This window comes from Silurus aristotelis (genome assembly GCF_946808225.1).
Source record: "Silurus aristotelis genome assembly, chromosome: 29".
In the NCBI taxonomy this organism is placed as follows: Eukaryota; Metazoa; Chordata; class Actinopteri; order Siluriformes; family Siluridae; genus Silurus; species Silurus aristotelis.
Window position 1 is genome coordinate 1,745,403 of NC_139602.1, and position 27,310 is coordinate 1,772,712.

The following is a 27,310-nucleotide window of genomic DNA, read 5'->3' on the forward strand; positions in this document are numbered from 1 at the left end:
GTCACTTGTGTTGTATTTTATTGCCATGTACACACACACACACACACACACACACACACACACACACACACACCTTTCTGGAGGCCAATCATCTGCCTCTTCATCGACACAGCTGTTATAAATAATAAATACTTTTGTTTTTTATAAAATTAATAAATTAGATAATTGATTCGAATCCAATCATCAATAAGGAAAAACGTCATTTATGTACGAAAGATGACCAAATACACGCTTCTCCAAAAGTATTGGAACAGCAAGAAGATCATTAAAAGGTTTCGACGCTATAAAAGATCGGTACAATTTAAAAACAAAATAGAGAACAACTCCGGACATGATCAGGAATATTGGATCACGTGATACTGGTAACAAGGTTGATTGATTAAACTAAATAGTTCTAAATATCACCTCTAATGTTGCGCAATTATATTTTTGGCCACAAGATGGCTGTTCAGACACCTCTCATTTAAAGCAATTAGCTATTAATTCCCATCTCGAGAAACACTAATAGTTATAATAATAATAATAATAATAATAATAATAATAATAATAATAATAATATTAATTAACATGTTAAAACATAAGCTTATAAATAAAAACCTACAATATGCAATATCCCATCTCACCACAAGATAGCAGCACAAACACATGTTTATGGCGGCTGGTCAACTTAGGGATGGCCTGATGGTGGCGCTGTAGCCCAGGACGGTATGTGTTTTTCAAGTTCATTTGCAAAAGATGCCATTGCAGGAATTGTGTCCTCTTTTGAGCAGAAGGAAGGTTTATTAAGAACATGGCTGCCCATTACTAATGAGTTCTAATGGTGTGAAACTTATGTACATGCAAATCTGTAAAGTGGGATTGTTTATTTGGGTTGATCAAAAACTTCAAAATCAGCGAACCAATCAGATTGCAGCAAGTCTTTGATTGAAAGGCTAATCGGACTGGAGCAAGCCTTTCAATGCATTTCATCAAATGATTGTAATATATACATATATGACAAATAAACTACCTTGCACCATGACCTTGGTCCACAATAAGTTTTCTCAAAATCCAACTTCCAGAATACAACAAGGCCCACAAACATGGGAGATGACTACAAATCCCAGCACATCACTTCATCAAAGTCATTTTTATTCTATATAAAATACACTATATGGAGTTTTTTTAGCCATACGAGGTTCTTCCCCAAACCTGAAGGCACACAATTATATAAGACACCAGGTCCTTGAAGATCTGCTTTCCTTGGGTTGAAGTTGAAGCTCGTACTCTATTGAACACTTTTTGTCTGTATAGTAACACCCGGGTTAATTGACGATAATTGATGACTAGTATTAAATAAATTAACTAATTAAAATTGGATTTTACCTTCGAATAGATTCGAATGATTACTTACGTTTGAAACCATTTCTAAAAGGCAGCATCGAGCACACACAGCTTTTCACAGTTGCATTTATTTAAAAACACGATCCAGATTTGTTTTTTTTTATTATCATTAATTATAATTTTTTATCATTTACTGTCCAAAAAAAAATCATGTATGATAATGTATTTTTTTTTTCACTGACATCACAAAGTTTACCCAGTTATGTATATCATGTACGTCTTTCTCTCTCTCATTACAATGATTTATGCTTTATGATACCTCGGGGTTTTAAACATATTAATACACTTAACAATGAATACCAGGTACTATTGACAAAAAAAAAAAAAAAAAAAAAAATGTCCAAGGAGTAAATAACATGGATCAAATACACACAGTACAAAAAAATTACAGATTTTACATAACATGGGAGTTCTCTGGCTCCATGCTCCAGTTAAATCATTTTAATCAGAAACAGGGTTTTTTTTTTCTTTTTCTTTTTTTTTGTGCATGAATCCCACTTTCAAAAAAAATCTTATATATAGCATCAGTTAAATTTTTTATTTATATTTTATATATATATATATATATATATATATATATATATATATATATATATATATATATATATATATATATATATGTATAAATCATTTATAGAACAGGATTATCTTTCAGAAAAATGTAAGAAATATAAAGTGCATTTTTAAGAGTTATTGTTGGAGTTGACCAACTTATAACTTACAAAAAGTAAAAAAAAAAAAAATAAATAAAAAAAATTAAAAAAAAATTATTATTTTTTTAAATTGTGGAATGTATGGCCCATAATAAACTCCTTTAATGTACGTATATGCATATGAGTATATAGGATTAGGGGCAAATATTTTATATATTTATATATATATTTATATATATATATATCTCACACACATATACATACATTTGTTGGAATGTGACCCATAAAAACAAAACAAAACAAAAAAAAAATTTACCAATACTTAAAGCGACATAATTGACATTTGACGTTTTCCAAATGTATTTCCAAAAGCAAGCAGAAACGGCAATTCACTTAATGCTTGACAGTTCGACGTAAAACAGCAGCAATATCACAACTAGTGTGGAACCTATTACTTCGGGAGGAAAAAAAAAAAAGAAAAAGAAAAAAAAAGGGGGGGGGGCGGCGTTTAACTTAAAGCTGTCATCCACCATACTGTATCCGGTGGGTCGCCGATATAAAAAATAGGGAAGAAAAAAAAAATGACACTTTGTGAGTCTAAAAGAAAACCCAAGAAAGCAAACGTTTGGCTTGAAGGATATGAATATTTCTAATAGAAAGCAATATTTTTTTTTTAATAGTATACATATTTTGTTCTTATTATTCATCTTATTATTATTCAATAGTAAAATCCATGCTTCGCAAAAAGGCATCCACGACATTAAGAAAGTTTTTTTTTCCATTTTTTCTTTTTTTTTGTACAATTTATGAAACAAGATACAATAAATATTATAGAATTGATGCTGTACACACACACACACAAAAAAAAAGCCATTTCATTTAACCCATATAAAAATATGTTTTTTGTTTTTTTTAGTGCAACCGTACATATATTGATACTTCACATCATTTAGACACAAGGGCTTTTTGGGGTGGGGGAGGGGGGAGGGCTTTTTAGATTGTCCAAAAAAAGGAAAAAAAAAAAAGACAGCATTCTGCATTTAATACAAAGCTGATACACAAAAGTCTGCCGTATTTACACGTCTTCATGTTTTATATGCTCATAAGAATATAGCATAATTGAAAAACAAACAAACAAACAAAAAAACCCAAAGGCACAAAGATCTGTACATTTTTCTTTTTTAGAGTACCGGACAAGATTTCATAAGCAATTTTGGTCAGGCTCATATACATGTATAAGTTAACATATAGGTTATTCTCCGACATTTCTTTTAAATAAGAAAAGTAACCATAGTTAAAACGGCAACCCGGGTTATAAAAGGCATGCTACGCTGTACATGTACACACTAGTATTCGAGTGCGACGGTGTATGTGTAAACATACAGGATGAGTGTAATGTACGATCCACCATTTTGATTCAGCTGTTGTCAGTCGTTTGTTGCGCTGGACGGATTCTTGAACTCTTGTCCCTGTTGGCCAGACGCCCTCTCTGTAGCCTCGGTAATGTAAAAAGAGGGACAGGTTCCTCCTTCAGGAGCTTTCGATGCCCCAGTTTCTGTGTTAGAGGGCCTGAAATCTGGGCTACATAACCTCTGAATCCCTTGCTGTACACTCAAAGAATGCGACAACGTGTGCTGTTGGATCTGCTCGATGGAACCAGCCACCTTTGCTGAGGGTTCCTCTGAGGCGATGCGCAAAGAAGCGATGGCTTTAGTGCACGTCATGATGCCTTCTTCTTGCTTGATCTCCTTGTCGCTCGGGCATTTCGGGTCATCTCTGGGCCTAGACGGGGCTGACCTTTGAGCTTTCAGGAACAGTGTCGTGTCTTGCGGTTGAGGTGAATCCTCTGCACCTTCAGTGTTCGACTCAGAACCCTCGGAAAAGTGCAAAAACAACTCTCCGGGCTCCTCCGGTGCACTCGTCTTGAGAGGAAGGCGAGCTGGGTGGGCAAGGCCCGGCACAATTTGGATTCCGCCAATTGGAATCATAGGGAATAAGGTGCGAACCTGTTGCTGAGAGTGGAGGGGGAGATGGCTAAATAGACCTTGGTGTGTTGAGGGAGCGTCTGTGCTGTGTTTATCTCCTTGGGAATAGCACGTCTTCCTCTGCATCAAAAAAAAAATTTGATTTGGGTGATTACCTTATCCAAAGTGACTTACATTTATCTTATACAACTGAGTAGCAGTTAAGTTGTTAAGGGCCATGCTCAGGGGGCCAGGACTGGCTGCGATTTAAACTCACAATCTTCTGAGCCTAAGTTCAATGCCTTAACCATTTAGATACCACCACCCAGGTCAGCCATACCAGTTGTCAAACCCCCCACCTTCTAATCAGTAACCCTTAACCAGTGAGTTATCTCATCACCTAAAAACCTCTTGGTTTGAGCTGCTGGTAAAGACTACGTTTGTTGAACAAAATAGGACAAACCAACATGAAGACCAGGGAGCAGATCAATACCATTGTGTATGAACTGTATAGAGATACTACAATGGTTCAACCAACAATGCTGGGTTTAAGTCTTAATATTAACTCTCATTTTCCATTTGGACTCAATCTCGGCTAGTCCTTAGACTCGCCAATGAAAGTCTTGACTACAGCCCTTTAGTCATATATAAATGATCAATTTTATTTTAGAAATGGTCATAATCTTAAGAAGTATACATGACAAGACATAAGTTTATAACGGAACATAAATAATCTAATGATCTCTTACCATATTCATTTCTGAGTGGCTCCTATTCTTCTGAGCACCTGAAGCCACCTCTCTGTGTGGATGCTGGTTAATTGTCCAAGGTCCACTGTGTGCGTGAGTTGCCCTTCTTGGCGACAATGGTCTGAGCACACCCTTGTAGCGGCCTCTTGGGGACAGCTCACGTCTCCCAGAGAGATCTCTTGTGGGAGACGCTTGACACCCGGTGTGGGAGATAGGTGAAAGGAGGTCCCTGGGGGACATGTCTCTCCTCGGAGATAAATCCTTTCTATAGATATCTCTCCTAGGAGACAGGGGTCTAAGGGGGGATGCTTCCCTTCTTGGTGACAAACGACCCCGTGGGGAGAGGTCCCGTTTTGGGGACAAGTACCTACATTTGGGTGAGGGCTCTCTAAGAGGTGAAGAGTCACAGCTGGGTGAGGACAGATGAGAAGGAGAGAATTCGAATGAAGATGAACTGTGCTCTGGAGACAAGCCATGATCTTCCTCCATGGAGCTAGGCATCTCTAATCTGTTTTTAGGTTCTTCACCTAAAGCTCCCTGCAGCAGTTTCTGGTATTCTGCCATTTGGCTCTCTCTTGCCTTCTCACTAGGCACCATAAGTTGAGTGATTTGAATACTGGGCAAACTAGAATAATATCCAAACAGTGGCTGCTTAGGGGCTGAGCTTAATGGATCAGGGCCAACATCATGCGATGCAGCGACAGCAGTGACAGAATGTGAAGGGATGACATAGGGTTGTGGGCTTGTGCTTCGAGAGAGTGTCTTTGGTGTTGAATCACCATCATAGTCGTCATCTTCATCTTCGTCCTCATCCACCTCATCGCCCTCTTCCTCGGCGCCATCTGAGTCATCGGCATCCGAAAATTGGTGCTCCGCCATGATTTCTAACATGCCCATCTTTCCAGTATCTCTTTGGATCTCCTCAGCGGTATCTGAAATTTTAAAAAATATTTGAAAAGGACCCCAGCAGTTTTTTAATTAAACGAATAGTATTGCACGCTGTACAGAGCTTATTCACAATATACATCACAATAATTATCTTCTCTCAAAATAAAAGACTCATTCATACCGACTCCCTCCACATCTTCTATGCATGTTACAGACACCCCGAGTTCCAAGCATTTCTTCATGTGGGCTTTCGACTTCATGTGCTTTGTTAGGTTTCCTGGAACCAGAAATTAAAAATGTTTAAACATGGCAACCAAGCCATATTCGAAATGAAACGCTTTGCCATTGTCTTTCAATTTATCTAGACCAATCTAGACAAACAAAGAATTAAAAATACAAGGTAACCAAGAACCCACCTTTCGTTTTAAAGGCAAAGTTGCAGAACTTGCAGACGTATGGCCGGACGTCAGTGTGAGTTCGAATGTGTTTCTTCAGCATGCTGGGCTTTTTACACCGGATACCACACTCCTCACAGATGTATTTTCCTCGACCTCGGCCCCGCACATAAACATAGTCCTCGTTGGATTTGAACCTGAATTTAACATATTGATACATTGTTGTCCGATTGTTACATGTGCAAGTGAACGTTATAGAAGCTAAACATTTCCATTTATGGCGTTTGCAGATGCCTTTATACAGAGTGACAATGTTCTTGTTTATCCAACTGAGCAGTTGAGGGTTAAGGGCCTTGCTCAAGGGCCCAAACAGTGGCAGTTTAGCATATTTGAACTTGCGATCAGAAGTCCAACATTTTAACCACTACCACTTCCCTGAAACAACAGTCAAGGTTATAATTTTTTGTAATTCAATTTACAGGTATTCAATTTCCGTTTGTAGAGGCAATAAATGCTTAAGTTGTTTACAGAAACACACCCTGAAAAACCAAACTTTGTCTCACCACATAATATTTAAAAAAAATTAAAGGGGGCCAAACAAGGACCTTGTAATTGATATACGAATACTGTGATGCCGCAAATCTGAACCTACCCTCCTTCAAAGATTTTAATGCGTGTGGGTTCAGCCTGCTTTAACGAAGCCTCCTTCTCTCCATGGTCCTCTTTCACTCTGTCCCTTGAGATTACACCTTTAATTTTCTTTCCCAGCTTGCTAATATCCAGCTTCATTAGATCTGGCTTCATCTGTAAAATGACAAGAAGGGTTTGTTTCAAATTCTAAACATACAGAATTTTAAAATTTTTATTTCATATGATGTTTTTGAGTTTAACAGAGCCTTAGGAAATCATTACCTGCTCAAACTTCTGTTTCCACAACAGGGATGAGACAAGTTTTCCAGTCCCTGGCTGATACATTGCAGCCATTGTATAAGTTTCTGTGTTCCTCCTCTGTTTGGAGCAGAGTAATGCCAGGGTTGCCTTGGTGCTGAGGCTGAGTGGGTTTGGGTTATAGGAGCTGACGCACCAAGAGCCATAAACAGAGGTTAAGGGAGTTGTCTGAGAGTAGTTTGGCTTGGTGTAATTCAGGTAGCACCAGCTAACACTTGTTGGCGTACGTAGACTTGGGAACTGGAAGAACTGATCAACATCTGCTAAGTCAGTCAGCAGGAGAGTGCTCCCACATACAGCACTACCCTGACTGGCAAGTTGCACCAACATGTTTATCGGGATCTTGGTCTGCTTCAGTTCATCTTGAGTGTCGCTCGAAGAGACCATAAACTCAGGGCCTGAGGTGGCATTTGGACTGGATTTGTCTACATCAAGATCCTCTGGGGACTCTGCTCTTTTTGAAGTGTTCATCACAATCTGTAAAGGTGGAGTAAAGCTTTCCTTGTGTGGAACTTCAGACACCGAGGACGAAGGATAGTTTGCTGGTGGAGATGAGGACATCCTCTCCAGATCATCTGCTGAGTCGCCTCTCTTTAAAACATCAGGTTGTGATGAGGTGTCGCAGTCATTCGGGGCACCTGAATTACTTAGCTCAACTGCACTTAGCTCTTTCACTATTTGACCATACATCTTTTCCTCCTTAATTCGTTTCTGTTGCTTCGTTCCAATGAAAAGTTCAAGACTGCTGGCCGGGGACAGCATTCGCTTACTTCCTCCGATACTAGATGATGCATCTGTTGTTGAAATAGTTCCTGATGTCAAAGACAAAGGTATACCAGTATTAAGTCTTCCAGGTAATGGTTCAGGAACTTTCCAAAGTGGATATTGCAACGATCCTTCAGGATGACCTAATATTTTTGATAGACTGAACCCGATTGGGTGTTTTGAAGATATGCCTTTTTCTGAACCTATTAATTGGAGAGGAGTGGTACCCTGAGCTTGAGTAGCAAGATCTTGTGAAACACTTGTGTACATAACACTACCGTACAATGGCATGTTGGTTTGGATTCTAACAGGGACTAGCGTTCCAGAAAATGAGGACTGTGAACCAACATTTTGAGTGGCAAAGGCAGGTTGAATTTGCTGTAAGAAAACAGAGTTTGTAGTGAGCACTTTTGGCATTTGTGGAGAGGCTCTCGAGACATAAGGATAGGTTTGACCCGACCCCTCAGTATTTGATTCTTTAGGCACCTGTATTTGATGAAGGGGTTGGTGGGATTTCTGGAGATTAGACTGTAGATTAGGTGGTCGGATATGTAATTTCTGCGGCTGACTGATACCCTGGTGCTGCCTTGGTCGTGTTGAGTCAGTGTACCAGACAACGTTCTGAAAAAACGGCGATGATACCAAGCTACTCGGAAGTGAGGAGTGTTGAGTTACATCCTGGCTCATGTGCTCATGCACTGAAGCCTCGCTGTCTGTGGACAGTTGCCCTGGCAAGCGTGGTGACTTTTGCAAGTCATCTGATTGGCTGTCTTCACTGATGCTCTGCTGTAACAAGTGATACGATCCTCTTTTTTGTCTTGATAAATCACTTCCAGCTGCAAAGTGGGGCGAAGACGTTAGATTTGCAGGGCCTTGCCAAGAAGAAGGTAAAGTATGGGGATCAGAAAGCTCTTGTTTGATGTTTAACTCTGAGCATTGCTCTTGAGGTACAACTTCAGGATAGACACTCAGAGATGCCTGTCTAACCAGATATCCACGTCTGCGTTCCTTCATGGATGATGCACTGGCATATACTTCGCCTTGTCTTGAATTCGGTGATAGGCTTCCATAGTCAAATGACTTGCTACGAGTCTCTGGCACCTCAGTAGGCAAACCACAAGGTGACTGTTCTGATGAGGAGCGACGCATTTCCTTGTGATGACCTGGAATTGACAGAGAATGACCACTCCCTGGTACTGTTAAAAATTCAGATTGCTTACTAAACTCATCTTGCTTAGTTGGCGAGACCGATTTCATGCTTTCCTCTCGATCAAATGACATTGAGAAGCTTGAGCTATGGGACAGGTTGCTCTCTTGACTTGGGCTCCTTGACAGACTGGTACACGTAGACTCGAAGCTTGACTCCCCAGACGAATGCTCTAGGTCTGCAAGACGCAGACGTTTTTTCTTTGGGGGCAATTTCTCTGCTGGGAGTTGGGACAGAGTCTCACTCCTCTGTGGCCACTGGAATTCCTCTACATGTTTCTCTGGTTCTTTAGCTGGCACTTCTGGTTCTTTTTCTGGTTTATCTGGCTCTTCAGTGACTCGAATTTCAGGTACCTGAATGTTCGGTTGGCGTACAAGTTTGTGGGGCATATGGTATTGCTGACTTGGTGAAATGGATGCTAATTCACCGTCACTTTGCTGATGATGCTCCATGCTCTCAGACCTAAGAATAGAGTCAGGACTCTGTATGTCGTCAACATTCTCAGCGTCAGATTGCTCAGAGAGTTGGCCAACAGGCCTTTCGGGCTGATAAGTTTGATGCTCAATTGAATCAGACTTTTCAAATGAGTTTGGCCTGCTAAGCAAGTTGGTATGTTGAATAACAGATATTACATTGACTGCAGCCTTTCGGTCCGTTTCTTGTACCAGGACAACATCATCTGGACACATAACTTTATCAAAACTTTCTGAAGAATTGTAACTGCTATACATAGACCCTCGACCTGTGTGGGGAGCCATTGATGTTTCCTGACTTCCTTGTTTTAGATCATAGTCCCCAGATGCTTCAGGAGAGATGTTTTTCATGTTGTCATACTGCCCGGGGCAATCCTCCTCATCACCAACACTCTTTTCTTTACGCCGTTTTCTTGTGGTCATCTCTGGCATCTTTGCAGCGCAGCCGCCATATAATGCACGCATTTCAGGACATGCGAGGTTTGATCCAGAGCCTTTGAACTCAGATATAAAATGTTCCCTCTCCCCCATTTTCAGTGTTGAGTATGGACCTCCCATCTTGCCATAGTTTTCAGACTCCCCATGCTCAAATGCAGCTTGTCTCCTGAGTCTCCTTAGACCACCTGCCCCTGGGTAAAATACATCATCTGGGGACATCATTTCATCAAAGGAGTGACTCCCTCTCAGTGCCGAAGGAACATTAAGATTGGTTGGGGATGGTGTCGGCATGGAGTTGCTCCTTAAAAGGGGGCCGGTCTCGGAAGGAGCTTCCAGGAGAGAACCTTGAGGATACTGCTTTGGGTCGCATGCTGCGACCATTTGCGAGTCAGCAAAATTTCCTCTGAAAAATATGTGATCCTCTGATATCTTTCCCATGTCCATTTCAATCATGGCAGACACGTTTTGTGGGTCAGGATTAGAAGTCATTCCGATCGTAATCGGATGCCTAGATCTGGAGATGGGCCTGTAGTACCAAGATCTTCCAAACATAATCTCTTCATATGTCTTTGCGTTGGTGTTGGGTGGACTAATCTGCTGTTCGGCACTCTCCGAGCGAGAGAAATAGCCAGAATCTGTGCTACCTTTACTGTGTGGACTTAACAGATTCAAAGACTGCTCAGAGTCCTGGCCTTTTTTATCGGTGAGTCTTAACGCAAGTCTCTGTTTGACAGTATGTGACTCGTCTCCTGGGACCATACCTCTTATACTGGATCCCCTCATTTCTGTGAACGGGGTACACTCTATGGTCGTTGACGAAAGCCCCTGTTTGGGAACAATTAAGATAGGCACTTTCATAGAGGCCATGGCCATCTCTTCTGCCGGGTCTGCATATGCTGGTTCACCTCCTTTATCTAAAGTGCTTTTGTCTGAGTCAATTGATATCTGTGGTATGGAGCTACTTTTTTCTGGGTACATGGCCCCTTCTGCAGTTTCTTCATCAGTGTCAGTGCTTTGATCTCCATCCGACTGTACCTCTGTCTCACCAACCGAAGATGCCTGATCAATATCTGTGCGAGTCGCTAGCTCCGAGAAGGGGACAAGTCCCGCTTTAATAGCATGGGCGTGGGATTTTCTGTGCTTATATAAATTGCTCTTGGTTTTGAATGAAAAGCCACAGGGTTCACATGGATAGGGCCGTTCCCCCGTATGCGACCGTATGTGCTTTTTAAGCACACTGGGTTTAGCACATGCGCGTCCACAGTACTGGCATATGTACTTGCCAGGCTTCTTGGGCTTCTGTTCCTTCTTATGGCCTTCGTCTTTTTGCTCAGAGCTTGATTGTGAATACTGGCAAAAAGCGCTAGGTAAACTCGGTGATTTCTGTCGGGGAAAAGCGCCATGAGAACGCGAATGCACGGAAAACATATCGTCTTGCGGCAGAGATTGCAATTTGCCTGGGAAAGGCCATGCATGGGGCTCCAAACCAGGTTGTGACTTAGACCCGGTAAGGAAAGACTTCAAGGGTTGCTGTGGGTACGGATGTTGCAACTGATAAGGAAACGACCTGTGAAAAAATTGACTTTCTGCAGATGACTGAGACTCTGCACTTAAAAGCATCTTTCCAGAGGCCGCAATAACAGTCCCGCTGATACCACTTTGTAAACTTTCCGCGCAAGTGCTTCCTTTTGTACCGGCACAAGGCTCAGACACCCACTTCCTTTGTAAAGAGTTTTTCTCGCGCGGTGCCTTGCTGCATTTCTGTCCAGCAGCTGTTCCATGTGGCTCCATTATTCCGTTTTCAGTCGTGTTTCTCAAGATAGTCTTTAGTAAATCGCATTCAGATATACCGTCATGCCAGGCGACTTACTAACAACAACACCATTTAAACCAAAAGTCCTCCATTTCCATTTTCAGAATCGATCCAGATTTACAAAAATGCATTTTTATAACCAGGAGCCAAAATTATTTCCATCAGTTATTCTTTTGGCATGGTTCTATTCATGAAATTTTTTTAGTTTCATCCAAGTCCACGATGTTCTCTTTAAGTCTTCCTTAGGTATCTATGAAAGAAGGGGGGAAAAAAGAAAATCACAATTACAGAACATCATTTAAACATACATATACATACATTATACACACACATGGTAAGGATGGCTCAATACCATACATTTATATACTGTAATACCTCAGTATCGATATAAAATCGATACCATAAGTGACAAATACCCAGCCTCGAAAGATCAAAAATAAATAAATAAATGAATAAATAAATAATATTCATATCTTAATACCATTGAATCAAACTGTAACACAGGGAACATGAGTTACATTTTGATGATGATGATGATGAGGGGGGGGGGGCACATAACTGAAGTAATACAATTAAAAAATATATAGAAATTTTGTCACGTTTACCAGTTTCGGAGCACATTGGGAAGCACTGCCACCTACAGGTAAATTTCGGAACAGCAGCGTATGAAATATCGAATTTAGCAAAATGATGATATCTTTTGAAATATAATATATACCGGTTTACCGCCCATCCCTAATATACACATACGTAATTATATATACATACATTTTACACTCACACAAACATACATATACAAATTCTATAATGTGTGTGTGTGTGTGTGTGTGTGTGTGTGTGTGTGTGTGTAAAAGAGAGAGCTTGTAACTGTAATGAGCAGGTAAAAAAAACAGCATCAATGAAAAGAAACCCAGTTTCTCAATTCGCCATTAACAAGCATGCCCACTCATTTTCTAAAAAGACACCAATGTCTAAAAATAGTCTATGGAACACGAGTGACGTTAATGTCAGATGCACGTAGGCGTCCACAGCTCAAACCGTGAAGAAACGACACACTGTTCATGTGCTCTGTTGCTTTTTCTTTCACCTTAACCCATGCACCAAGTAAACACGCGAGACCTTTCTGAATAAACGTTTGCCATATTACACACTTGAGTTACGCACCGTGTCTCCGAGAGTACACTCGGGGCTTGTTTGTGGTACAGCACGATGCTCGACATGTATTTTTTTTCCTTCATCTATCAGAGCTGGCTGTGAAATCGTGAGGAAACTATGCGACACCGCTGTCTGGGGGCTGGTGTGAGCTAAAAATAGGCCACTAGAAAAAGCCAGTGGTTTTTATAGCACCTGAAACTTTTTATTGTGTTTTGTTTTCAGTTTCTTCCATTCTTGACGCAGGAAAATATGTGCTCACGGACCAAGAATCACAAGTTTCGAAAGCCACGGGCACAAAGAGTTTCTGGTTGTTGTCGTATAAGCAGCATTGTTTTTGTGCTCGAATGCATTCATTCGTTCGATGTTCAGCTGCCGCAGCCTAAACGAAACTGGAGGACATCGAAGGCCACAATCCGCACTACCAAGCTCAAGCAGTTCTTTTTGGTTTTGGACCATGGAAAGAGAAAATCTGAGAACCCCAATGAAAAAATAAAAGCAATAAAAGTGTGACCAATATGCAAAAAAATTAGGAAGGGGGCAAATACTTTTGCACTGTACTACTGTATTTCAAAACAAAAACATTGAAACGGTTTCTTTTGGAACGATCCAATTGTTTGTTGCAAGAGTGTGTACTCGGTCGAACGAGATGCAAAACAGTGTAACCAGAAGATCAGAACTTTTATTCATCATAGTTTCCTCACGATTTGGTTGCAGTTCACCGATGGACACGCGATTCAAAGCTGGTTAGCACGTACCGTAAACAAACGACTTTGTACCTGACATTCTTCTTCTGGCCTCATGTTTTCACATCTCATCCAGTTCTTTTTCCCCACACATAAAGTCAGATCTGGGATCTACGGTATTTCCTGCACCGAATCCCCAAATCCACCTCAGATCCTACATACATTAGCAAAACACGTTCCTCTGGAAGTTCATCGCCAGCATCTCCGAGACAAAACCATTCTCCTCATACTACACATGCTGTACTTATTTCCCTTGCAGAAGATTTTTTTTTATTGCTTTGCCAAGCACTTTTTTTCATCGCTGTGGGTTTTTTTTTGTATTGTGTTAGCAGGATCTGTAGGATCCATCACCCTAAAATGTGTACAAGTCAGCCACCTGGAGCCGAGCGTCCTGCTGACTCCTCATTAGAAGACATTAGAGAGAGAGAGAGAGAGAGAGAGAGAGAGAGAGAGAGAGAGAGAGAGAGAGAGAGAGAGAGAGAGAGGCTGACGCAGATAGGGTAGCCAGCTTAAACCACATCCAGATGGTCAGCTGATGGAAGATACAGTAAGAAGCTCTGCAGTGTCAAATAAATAAAAAAAAAAAAAAAAAAAAGATTTAGACACACACACAAAAAAAAAAAAGGCGAGCTCACTGGAAGGAGAGTGTCGAAGAAAAAAAACATTTTTACGCCACAAAGCTGCAGACTAAGAAAGAAAAAAAAATCTGAAGTGAGATGTGGAGCAGAAAGGAAGCAATTAAAGAAGATGAGGTATTTTTAACGGCATGGCCGGGAGAGCTCGAATGTACGCGATGATGTGTGTTGAGACGTGTACGAGCGCACAAGGGCTGGAGAGAGAGAGAGAGAGAGAGAGAGCGGGAGAGAAAGAGAGAGGGAGAGAGAAAGAATGCGTGGGAAGCATCCACAGCCATCTCAAGATGGGGTGAAGAGCGTGGGTGACAGTTCCTGTGTAGGAGGGAAAGGCATGAATAACATGCAGAGTTATGTTGCTGATGAATTGTGTTATGAAAAGGAAGGGGGGGGTGAGAGAGAGAGAGAGAGAGAGAGAGAGAGAGAGAGAGAGAGAGAGAGAGAGAGAGAGAGAGAGAAAGAGAGTGTTACACAACGCTTGGTCAGAGTGGGCCGGGAGCGATGTCAGCCGGATTCGCAGCACCGCAACAGCCCTTCAAGACATTTGGTCGAATGCACAATTATCCTCCAGCTGCAACACCAAGCAACGCGAAGAAGCCTGTGAATGCACCGGAAAAAACAGAGCATCCGTCGACGAGACTCTGTATTTAGGCAAATGATGTGCTTTTGCGCTGAAAAGACGTCTGAATAAACACGTGGGGAGGGAAAAAAAAAGGAAGATGTGCTCACGCTGCATTTATAAAAACCTTCCATGTCACAGTGCTGCAAAAAAAAACATCTACATTATACACAAAAAACAAAAAAAGGCCGTATTCATGAGCTCCACTCTTCTGGGGAGATGTTCCACTAGGTTTTGTGGAGATTGGTGACATTTAATTCAACCACAAGAGTGTTGAAAATCTGATGTAGGAAGAGTAAAGAGGCCTGGGCTGCCATTCCAGAGGTCCGAGTCTTTAATGCGATTCGGAACGCCGAGTCGTCTCTAAAAGCGATTCGTTCATTTTGAGCGAGTTTTTATTTGCGATTCGGAACGCCGAGTCGTCTCGAAAAAACGATTCGTTCGTTTTGAGCGAGTTTTCAATGCGATTCGGAACGACGAGTCGTCTCTAAAAGCGATTCGTTCATTTTGAGCGAGTTTTCAATGCGATTCGGAACGACGAGTCATCTCTAAAAGCGATTCGTTCATTTTGAGCGAGTTTTCAATGCGATTCGGAACGACGAGTCGTCTCTAAAAGCGATTCGTTCATTTTGAGCGAGTTTTTATTTGCGATTCGGAACGACGAGTCGTCTCTAAAAGCGATTCGTTCATTTTGAGCGAGTTTTTATTTGCGATTCGGAACGACGAGTCGTCTCTAAGAGCGATTCATTCATTTTGAGCGAGTTTTTATTTGCGATTCAGAACGACGAGTCGTCTCTAAAAACGATTCGTTCATTTTGAGCGAGTTTTTAATGCGATTCAGAACGACGAGTCGTCTCTAAAAACGATTCGTTCATTTTGAGCGAGTTTTTAATGCGATTCAGAACGGCGAGTCGTCTCAAAGTGCGATTCGTTCATGTTCCACCGGGTTTTTAAATGCGATTCGGAAACAAGAGTCGTCTCGAAGAGCGATTCATTCATTTTGAGCGAGTTTTTATTTGCGATTCAGAACGACGAGTCGTCTCGAAGAGCGATTAGTTCATTTGGAAAGAAAGCAAACCGTAACCTGCTCATGAAGAAGCAAAGCTGTGAAAGGCAGGAGTTAAATACAATCACTAATCAGGAGGAGGAAAGGAATCAGGTGTGAGGATGCAGTGGCTTGTGGGAAATGTAGTCCTGGTTCATTATACTGATATTAGGCCCAAAAAACATTACATCATGTTTAATGAGCGCAAAATTCATGAAGAGGGATGGAGCGAGGGATCTTACGGGCTGAACAGATGCAGTACAGGTGAAATGAGTTAATGATTTAGGACAGAATGAGAGAAACTCAGAACATCAGCCTGCAAAAGAAAACAAAAGGAAATAAATACAAAAGTGGGCAGGAAACAAGTGGTTTGTTGTTGGTCTTAATTTTATTCTGTAAGATTTTCCACTGAGCGAAACCACGGCACTGAACTCCTTCACTTTCCACAACATCCTGCAGAAACATCAGGAAGCAGCTGGATCTCAATCAACACAGGCATGAGGCTCATTTCTCCTTCTTTCTTTCTTTCTTTCTTTCTTTCTTTCTTTCTTTCTTTCTTTCTTTCTTTCTTTCTTTCTTTCTTTCTTCTTTTTTCTCTTTCCTTCTTTCTTTCTTTCTTTCTTTCTTTCTTTCTTTTTTTGTTTCTTTCTTTCTTTTTCTCTTTCTTTCTTTCTTTCTTTCTTTCTTTCTTTCTTTCTTTCTTTCTTTCTTTCTTTCTTTCTTCCTTCTTTTTTCTCCTTCCTTCTTTTATTATTCATTTCTTTCTCTTTCTCTCTCCTTCTTTCTTTCCTTCTTTCTCTCTTTCGTTCTTTCTTTCTTTCTTTCTTTCTTTCTTTCTTTCTTTCTTTCTTTCTTTCTTTCTTTCTTTCTTCTTTTTTCTCTTTCTTTCTTTCTTTCTTTCTTCTTTTTTCTCTTTCTTTCTTTCTTTCTTTCTTTCTTTCTTTCTTTCTTTCTTTCTTTCTTTCTTTCTTTCTTTCTTTCTTTCTTTCTTTCCTCTCCTTCCTTCTTTTATTATTCATTTCTTTCTCTTTCTCTTTCTCTTTCCTTCTTTCCTTCTTTCTTTCCTTCTTTCTTTCTTTCTTTCTTTCTTTCTTTCTTTCTTTCTTTCTTTCTTTCTTTCTTTCATTCTTTTTCTTCTTTTTTTCTTTCTTTCTTTCCTTCTTTTTTCTTTCTTTCTTTCTTTCTTTCTTTCTTTCTTTCTTTCTTTCTTTCTTTCTTTCTTTCTTTCTTTCTTTCTTTCTTTCTTTCTTTTTCTTCTTTCTTTCTCTCTTTCTTTCCTTCGTTGTGTGTAATACAATCTTAATATAAATAGTACATATATTTAAACATCCCACCTGAATGTCCTGAACCTTAATGTTTTCCAAAACTTCTGCACACATTCCTTCTTCAAAATCACATCCAAGTCCATATCAAACATATCAACATTCAAGTGAAGAACTGCGTGAACATAAGGAACACGCACCCGGAGCACTTTCACGAAACAAGTGGAGGAACAATCGAAGAGCAAATCTAAAGGAGTTCCAGCAGAAAGAGTTCCGGCGTCTGCAGATATACAGACCTTCTCTAAGGTCAGGGCAGACTAAATAAATAGCTAGATCAGGCCATGGTCTTCAGCTTCTTCACATGTTCTGTATCTCCTGCTGCCTTTCTTCTATTTTTTTCCATACAATATATTCAAACTCGTTACATGTACAATTCTGGTGCTCCGAATCACACCCTGAGATAAAGTAGTGCCTTTAGATTACACCTATTTCCATGCCAAAGAGAGAGAGAGCGTCTGTCCTGCGACTCTACCAGTTATGAAGCTGTTGGAGTTATCTCCTGGTGCTGTTTCTCATTTTATTTCTCATTTTCTTCTTCAGTTCATCTCCAAATTCATTTTGTGCCTCAAGCTGTTTCTCAGAATCACAGTATTCACCCTGGAAGTTCCACCACACACAGAAATCCTCCATGGAGTTTAGGAAGAGCATTCAGAAATGTCTCCAATATATAAATATATATAAAAACTCACCCGAAAAGTGCTGTAATTGGATCCTGGGTGATCAGGTGACCTGGAGGAACCAGAAAGGCCTGAAAGGATCCTTTAGCCAGGGTGCTGAGACGACACAGACCACTGTGTGGAGAGAAGAAAGAACAGAAATATGAGCATTCAGCATACAGGAGTCATAAAGCCCTAGTGATACGTAATAGCATTTCTCTGCATTTAGAACCAGAACATCCATCCATCCATCCATCCATCTATCCATCCATCCCTCTATACAACCAACAATCTACCATTCATTCATTCATTCATTCATTCATTCATTCATCCATCCATCCATTTCTTTCTGGAAGGTTAGATTGATAGATTATTGGGTAGATGGATAGACAGATAGATAGATTTCTTGATTGCCATCTATCTATCTATCTATCTATCTATCTATCTATCTATCTATCTATCTATCTATCTATCTATCTATCTATCTATCTATCTATCTATCTATCTATCTATCTATCTATCCATCTATCCATCCATCCAAATATCTATCTATCCATCCATCCATCCATCTATCCAAATATCCATCCATCCATCCATCCATCCATCCATTCATCCATCCATCCATTTATGTAGGTTTGTATACTTGTATCCATCCATCCATCCATCCATCCATCCATCCATCCATCCATCCATCCATTTATCCATCTATCCATTTATATATCCAGCCATTCATTAGTTCATCTATTTCTTTCTGAAAGGTTAGATTGATAGATTATTGGGTAGAGGGATGGACAGATAGATAGATTTCTGGATTGCCAGCTATCTATCATTGATCCATCCATCCATCCATCCATCCATCCATCCATCCATCCATTTAAGAATTTATGTATGTTTGGATGCTTGTATGTATCTATCTATCTATCCATCCATCCATCCATCCATCCATTTATATTTCCAACCATTCATTCATCCTTCCATTTCTTTCTGAAAGGTTATATTGATAAATAGATTGTTGATTCTATCTATCTATCTCTCCATCCATCCATCCATCCATCCATCCATCCATCCATCCATCCATCCAGTTAGCGATATGTTGTCTGTGCTACAGCCTGTTTGGTGGTGGATTATCACTCCTCACTCCTCCACAAATATCCTTCCAGTCTTTCAAATAATTGCGAAAACAAAAAGATTCTTAAAAAAGTGATCTCTGAATTGAGCCCTGGATTATCAGGATGACTGAATCAAACACTGCATATATCCAGCATGCATGTATGTGACTCCTCCTGGACAGAACTCAAACAATTCCATCCGTCCTCATGAATAGGTTTGACACAAACAGCATTAATGTGACGCTTCTCCACCGAGACTGCATCGTCTCACCCCCCCAAAAAAACTAAAGAATAAAAGAAGATATTTCGGTGGAGTTGCATCACAATGTGCGCTGGTGCTCACAGCGAGTAAACACAGGAAACGGGCTTAATCAGGACGGGAACATCTCTCACCTCCACTCACACGTACTGCATGTCGAAACCGAGGAGTTTGGTGGTTAGGTGATTACCAAGAGGGTTTTATCGCTGTTTTAGAGGAAAGGAGAAGACTGCCATGACCGATCATGACCTGTTTTAGCCATAAGTAATAAATGATCAGTACAAAAAGAAAAGCAATAATCAATGTTTTTTAAAGGGTAGAAGACATTTGTTCATCCACTCATCCCTCCATCCATCCATCTATTTATTTATCTTTAGGATCTAAAGACTCCCAGAACTTCCTCTTCCTGTTCAAGTCTCCAAATAAAGTCTGAAAATGTCCTGTCCTGTGAAAGCTTAGAGGTTTAACATTTGTTTTTGAAGGTTGTGAGTTCAAATCCCAGCCACACCATGTTGGACCCCTGTGCAAGGCCCTTAACCCTATAGCAGCTTTGTTGTATGAATAAGATGCCAGCAATGTAAAAATGTCCTAAATGTACAAATTTGGAGAAACTCCATGCTTACAATGTTGGACTGATCATAAGGTCATGAGTTCAAACCCCAGTTATGCCAAGCTGCCACTCCTGGGCCCCTAAGTAAGGCCCTTAACCCCTTAGCTGATCAACATATTAACCATAAAGCGTCCCCAAATTTGTACATTTACATTTAAATTTTTTACTGATCAGAAGGTCGAGTTCGAATCCCAGCACCAATATGCTGCCAATGCTGGGCCCTTGAGGAAGGCTCTTAACTGTTTAGCTGATTAATGTGGAGCTTCCCCAAATTTTTTACAGTTTTACATTTTTACTGATCAAAAGATTGTGAGTTCAAATCCCAGCCACATCAAGCTGCCAATCCTAAGCCCCAGAGTAAGACCCTTTACCCCCAACTGCTCAGATTTATGAGTGAGATAATTGTAAGTCCCTTTGGATAATGCCATAACGTCCTTCCTTTGTTAACACCCTCATGAAAATAAAAAAACTCCAGGGCATAAACTCAAAACGGCATGGTGGATACGATTCATCAAATCCGTCCTCCCGCCAGACCTTCCACAACATTATTCAGCCCAATGCAAATTTAATGTAAAGTAATACAAGAAAGTTGGCTAATTGTATCGGAGGGCAGGAAGAGCCCTGGGCTGTGCCACCCCCTGCTTCTCGGTGGCTTCTTGGTGCAACCATAAGAACCATGTAGCCCTGTCACATGCACCTGACATCTTCAAAACGCCTTCGAAAATGCTCTCTACCTCCACCTAGCTTTTATTTTTTTGCCTCCTAGCATGCTAGCGCACTTGCCAAATGCTCCCCAAAGGACCCAGTGAAGAGTGAATAACATTCATCTTCCAAGCTTCCAAGCCCAGAACCTTGACCACTGACCTACCAAACTTATCCAGATGTTCAGCTGGCCCTCGGCAGCGGTGCGCTCTTCTGCCCAGTCTTCATAATTAATACCCGAAAAGCCCACTTGTCTTCTACGTGGTGCCTTTAATACCTTCTCGTGGCTGGAGGTGTTTCCGAGACGGCGTAATTACCTTACAATTAATGAGCGAGGTTAAAAATTTATGGCAGGAAACCGAAAAGCGGTTTTTGAGCGATGGCTAGGCCAAACCTCGGAGACAGCTCTCGGTCCGAACATGTGCTCCGCGACCGCGACGGATTTTTACCCGACGTTCGGCAAACGCAAAAACAATCAGGTCAGCTGACCAGACTGATGTTCTCCAGCTGCACGTTAACACCCCTGCCATCACTCGTTTTTTGTTGGGTTTTTTTTCCCTCCCTCCCCTCCCTCTGTCTGACAGCCCGGTTTAATGGAAAGAGCACAGCTGAGAGATGAATGCATAAGAGTGGAATTTTGTAGCGTAGCTGCAACAGACATCAGAGGATTGGGTTTTATTGCGACTTGGCCGGCGTTCGCGACCGCCTGCGTTCAAGTCTTTCGTTTCTCTTTGCCTAAGACCTGCTGGGAACTTCAATTTCCTAGCAATATCGGCTCTGTTTGGTCAAATTAGCACAAATATTGGGACGAAAAAAAAAAGCGATTGCATACTTTCCGAAGTCTTCGCCTCGGTCAGGATGTGAACATAAAAAAAAACATTTCATTGAATTCAAAGCAAAACATACACGAACGCTAAGCCTGCGTCCAGTTCAAACCGAAAGCTTATAAAAAAAAGAAAACGAAGTATGACTTTTAGAAGAAAACGATCATTCATTTTTTTTTCCATACTACATTTTCCGTGTACTCTGTAGACCTTTTTTAACCGCCGCCCACATGGCAGTTTGTGGGATTCTCAGCTCCATGAGACGTTTCTCCGGCCAACGTTGTACAAAGACAGAAAATACTAGGACGCTGACATGTTTTTCTCACAGGAAAAGCGTGACCAGTGCTTTTAAAGGCTTATATTACAGCAACAGAGACATAAATAACACATGAGAAGAAGAAGAAAAAAGAAGAAGAAAAATCTATCCATCCATCTATCTATCTCTCTGTCTTGTGCTAACCCTAACTCTATCCCCCAACACTAACCCTAGCCCCAACCCCAAACTCCTTAATTCCCTAAATCTAACTCATTAACCTCAACCCTAAACTCCCGAATCCCATAATCCCCTACCCCTTTAACCCCATCCAACCCTAATCCTGAAAACAACTAACCCAATTCCTAACCCCCAAACCTAAACACCCTAATCCCAAACCCTACAAACCCCCAACCCTAAACAACCTTAACCCAAACCCCACTAACCCCCAAACCAAACCCCACTAATCCCCAACCCTAAACAACCTTAACCCAAACCCCACTAACCCCCAACCCTAAACAACCTTAACCCAAACCCCACTAACCCCCAACCCAAACCCCACTAACCCCCCAACCCTAAACAACCTTAACCTAAACCCTAACCCCACCAACCCCCAAGACTAACCCACTAACACACTAACCCTAAACAAACTTAACCCCAACCCCATTAATCCCCAACCCAAACCCCACAAACCCCCAACCATTACCCACTAACCCCCAACCCTAAACAACCTTAACCCAAACCCCACTAACCCCCAACCTCAACCCACCAACCCCCAACCATAACCACTAACCTTAACTCTAATGCTAACCCTATCCCTAAAACCCACAAACCTAACCCTAACCCACTAACCCATCCAGCCCTAACCCCAAAAACTCTAAACCCTAACCGATCCTAACCCTGAAACCCACAGTCCTAACCCTAGTCCACTTACCAAAACCCTAAACCCCCAATTTCCAATCCAATTAACCTAACTCCAATCCCAACCCTAACATGCTTACCTCAACCCCAGTCCCCTAACTCCAAACCCAACACTAACCCCCCTAAAACCTTACCCTCCATCCATCCATCCAGTCAAGCCATTTTTTAAACCACAACACGAATCGTAAAAACCTCAGCCAGTAACCAAACGGTTCACAAATCAGGAACCTAAATGATGATTATGAACAAAACAAAAACACTCGTTTTATGTTTCCAGCCCTGAAAAGGAAGCGGTGCCACGTGACCGAGCCGAGCGCACAATAAGGGTGGCACAGCAGAGGGGTAGGAGCGAGATCCGGGGGGCACTCGCTCTGTAATCAACGCGTTAGGGAACAGGATTTGGCCTGTGACACAGCGGAGACACATGGTGCTTTAATGGGGATTAATCACAGAGCACTGTACAAGGCACGTTGGCTGCCTTCAGAGTGGGTTAATCAGTGTCATCTCCTCGCCTCTTCATCATCATCATCACCATCATCATCCTCACCCCCTCCCCAATCCTCTTCCCTTTCGGCTTCTTCATCCACATACAACTTACGACTACTGTAACTCGTGGCCTACGTTCCAGATTAAAAGGAGGAAGTGGTATTTGCGTCAGGACGTGATGTGCAGATCGAGGGTTTTTTTTTTCTTTTTTTTTTTTTCGTGCTTTTCTTCACGTTTCCTGTTGGCAGTGTCAGCGCTGAGAAGAAACCTTCTCGTAATACTTTTGACTGATTATAGAGCGTTTTTTTTTGCGAGTTAAGATCCACGAAAAACACCGCATGATGGATGGACGGATGAGGAGCAGATAATAAAAAGAAAATAAAAAATAAAGTTAATGACAAAAATCATAAAAAAAAATTAGCATTTTAGTACTGATACACGAAAGCATTTTAAATATTCTTTTATTTTTTATTTTATTTTTGATTATTAATCACAATAGAATTGTTTGCTCTTTTTTGTAGTTCTTTTACACACATTTATTTTATACATTTTGATTAAAAACTTTTATATTTTTCTGTAAATTAAATATTTTTTTTCAAGAATTTGGGATTGTTATGGGAATTACTGAAAGTCCGTGTGTCTCTAAACAACCTTGTCTGAATTTTAAAAAATCTCTTTTTTATTTACAAAAAGGTAAGAAATCCAGCCGGCACGAAGGTCACCGAGTTCGTCGCTTTATTTATTTATTTATTTCTGTGGTGCGACGTGAACCTGCCCGCATTCTCTTTCTCATCTGCAGCAAGAACAGGACCAGACCCTGCGTGATATTACCATGAGTCAAGACTACGCCATCCGTGCCAATCTCTGGCTTGTTATACAAGGCTAAGAGAGCTGGCGCTCGTGCAGCGTTCTATCTGAGTCAGTCTGTAAAAGCCATCCAGGCCCGTCTGTTCATTTTCCACTCGTTTTCTCTCGTACATGCCTTCTCGCTCTGCAATTTCTCCCTTTTTTTTTTTTTTTTACAATTCATCGGGAGTTCAGAAAAACGTTTCTGGTCAAAAACTGTGCTTTAAAGCAATGTGTTCCAGCAGACCGAGCTGTAAAAATGGTCCGTTTGACAATCCGTCGATCCTGATTGGTTTATCCAAGGGGGCGGAGCCATGCTACGATGTGATTGTGGCACTTTGGATTGGAGAAGTTTTCTATCTTAGCAGTTGACAAATTATACGAACATACGGCTTCGTTTTCGAGAGTTAAAATCCCACACCAAGGAGCTAAGACTTCCGGGCCCCTGAGAATGGCCCTTAACCTCGTAATAAGAATCGGATAAGAAGTCGATCTACATAAATGTGTCTGTTAAATGCTGTGAATATAAATGCGATGCAGTGTAATTTCTCTACAGGTGTCGTTTAAGCCTAAAACGAGTCTAAGGCCATCGTCATGTGTTCGCCTGATTCGCCTGACACATACAGGCATATTTCTATTATATCTGGCAACGTTTGACACTGTGGATGCTCTGCATGTTCGGGAATTCCGTATCTGTGTGAGCGGCTATAAAGATGAAATAAATACAAACATGGCACTGCCGGATTTTCGTCATCGTGCCCTTTGACCGAAATCGTCCCACAGCAGCAGCGCCTCAGATCCGGTAAACTGCCAGATTTGCGTCATTGTGCCCATAGCTCTCCTGACACCTTAGAAACATTACACCTTGTGCGCTTTCACACCTCGGAAGCTTCTTTTCAGGGTTAACAAAGATACGCCTCGGATCCCTCTTCCCCAGATTTTGAGCAAATAGGGTAGTACCTTTGGGGGAAAAAAATGGAGGAGGAAAGTGACTCGGGTTACATGTATGTTCTCTCTCACAACAGCATGCTCCCTAGTGGAGGAAGTGGATCTCGGCCCATCTTTCCCCAGAATGACATATGACCCATGGAAAATTTCACACATGAATAGATACACTCTCACTTGCCCTCACACACACACACACACACACACACACACATTTCCCCGATTAGTTAGAATGGTGCTTTTTTTCTGGCCATAGCCAAAAGGAAAGAGAGGAAAGCGGTGCCTATTTTCCATGTCTGTCATAACACATTCAAAACGGATCCACAGGAACAGGGTTTTGTTTCCAGACGACGAATTTCCATCGATTAGAGAAGCTGCTGCATCATGGAGACAGTGCAAGGGGAGGAAGTAGCACTGAGCACACAGCTTTCTTCTGGGAGGACTCGCCGTCGCTTTCCATCGTTCCTCTTCGCAAGAACCTGAGCGATAATTGTTTTTTTTTTTTTGTTTCCAGCTCCGCTGAGATAAAGCGCAGTCTCCTGGTGCTTCCTGTTGTGTTTGTGCTTTGAGTTCCTTCAACACACTCACTTTCCTGCCTACACCCTCTGGGTTTTTTTTTGTCCCGTCTGTTAACTTGTGGGATGTAATGAGGTCTTCGGGGATCGAACCACGGCCGGGGATGTTCGATCGTCGAGACACAATTTGTACTTCGAATCGGAACGTATTGCCGTATTTGCAACCGCAAAGTCTCCTCTGTTTTATGCCTCGTTTCGCAGTTTCGCCTCGCGCTTTTTTCCGTAAGGCCAAAAGTTTGTGGACAACCGACCGATCCGGATATTTGTACTCTTTAATTTTGTGCGATTTTTTTTCTTAAGTAAAAGCCTAACCAGGGACGAGGGCTACAAACTAGCATCATGCTACATGCCCTGTCTAACAATGACTAGTGTATTGTTCCTAACAAACAAACACAAAAAAAAAATAACGAAAGTGCGAACATAAAGGAAATATTGCGATTTTTCCATATTTAGTGTCTAATATAACTAAAAAGCATTCGGTATTTTAGAACGTCATCCGGTGCGACCGATGACATCATGGCCCATCTTTGCAGAAGATCCTTGTAACCATGTAGCTCTTTCTTGAATTACATATTATATTATATATAATTGTATAATATCAATATATTATTATTATTATTATTAATTCTATGCAGTTATATAGAAACTATAGTCTGTTTAACAGTCATGCGGTGCGACCTCGCGTTCACACCCATCCGCTCTTATAATGAGCTCCACTCGTCCACTAGATGTTGTGTGGAATTGTAGCATTTTATTTCAGAGGCCTCATTAAGACTATATATATATATATATATACACACACACACACACATATGGCTGTACCTTCAGTCAGCTCATACAGGAAGTATGACTACTCAGAAGTAGAAGTACTAACATTCACAAATTCGACTTGATGGTGGTAACGAGAAGGAGACAGAAAAGCAGAAGGGCAGGAAGAAGAACCTTCACCGTGTTGCCCCAGTATTCACTACACGATCTGAAACTGGGATGAAAGCGATTCATGATGAAGCCCTGTAAGAGCGAGCAGAGCGAGCGGGGATTTCCCTGGAGAGGAAGTGAATAGGTGTCGTTGTGTTGCAACGCAAATCTCCATTGTCTGTCCGGAAGTAGTGTGTGTAAGCACTCTGACATCTCTTCTACTGTATACAGGCAGCAGCCGGGGGTGACGGGGGACGGGGGGGGGACGGGGGACGGGGGGGACGTACTTTACTGTAGGTGCATGAGTGCAAACATGATCGGTGATGATGAGGAATTATGCCTTCAGGTTTTAATAACATTCAGCCCCATCCTTTAACACCGATCAGCATCTGTACCGCTCAGGTCCCGTAGGAGACGGAGGTATTGTATTCGCAAGAGCAAAAAAAACAACAACAAAAAACTATTCTCTAAATGACTTGGCCGTAGTAATAAGCTATAAAAACTAAATCAGTCCTCCATGTGCCACCGCAAAGAATGCACGCCGTGGGTAGAGAAGCACGAGGCCAGACTGAAGAAGAAAAAAAAAAAACAGGCTCCCGGGCAGGAGGAGTTTCCAAAGTGTTCATATAAAATTGATAATGAGATGTGTACGCAGCAGGAGTGGAAAAATCTGAGGTTCCTTATGAGGTTTCCACATTCCTCCCTTCCTGCAGGCCAGACACAAATGCCCTACATCTGCTCAAGAGGTTTGTTTGTGTGCGTGTGTGTGTGTGTGTGTGTGTGTGCCCGGGGGGGGGTTTAGTTTCCAGACACCTTTGTTTTTACTTCGAGTGCATAAATTTTTTTTGTATTTATTTATTTATTTATTGATTGATTGATTTATTAGTTTATTTAGAGCATAAAGACCATATATATTTGTACACCTTTTAAAGTAACGACGGCGCTTTAAATGACACCAAATGGAACTTTTGCTATGTTTCCACACGGACCGTTTTGATTGCCGGATGTGTCGCA

At 41.3% G+C, this 27,310-nt stretch overlaps 1 protein-coding gene across 6 annotated transcripts in view; it reads right to left on the reverse strand.

The window, feature by feature from the left end:
* Positions 1-3,207: 3,207 nt before the first annotated feature.
* Positions 3,208-27,310, reverse strand: part of hivep2a (HIVEP zinc finger 2a) — a 54,313-nt gene continuing 30,210 nt past the window's right edge. For all 6 annotated transcript variants that reach the window (XM_083535608.1, XM_083535605.1, XM_083535610.1 and 3 more), the window contains 7 exons: positions 17,882-17,983; positions 6,945-11,926; positions 6,685-6,836; positions 6,054-6,229; positions 5,819-5,914; positions 4,750-5,681; positions 3,208-4,141 (listed from right to left, as the gene is read on the reverse strand). In XM_083535608.1, coding sequence (XP_083391734.1) covers positions 3,464-4,141; positions 4,750-5,681; positions 5,819-5,914; positions 6,054-6,229; positions 6,685-6,836; positions 6,945-11,654 — 6,744 coding nt within the window. In that variant the 5' untranslated portion in view covers positions 11,655-11,926; positions 17,882-17,983 and the 3' untranslated portion in view covers positions 3,208-3,463. The remainder of the gene's footprint in view (positions 4,142-4,749; positions 5,682-5,818; positions 5,915-6,053; positions 6,230-6,684; positions 6,837-6,944; positions 11,927-17,881; positions 17,984-27,310) is intronic.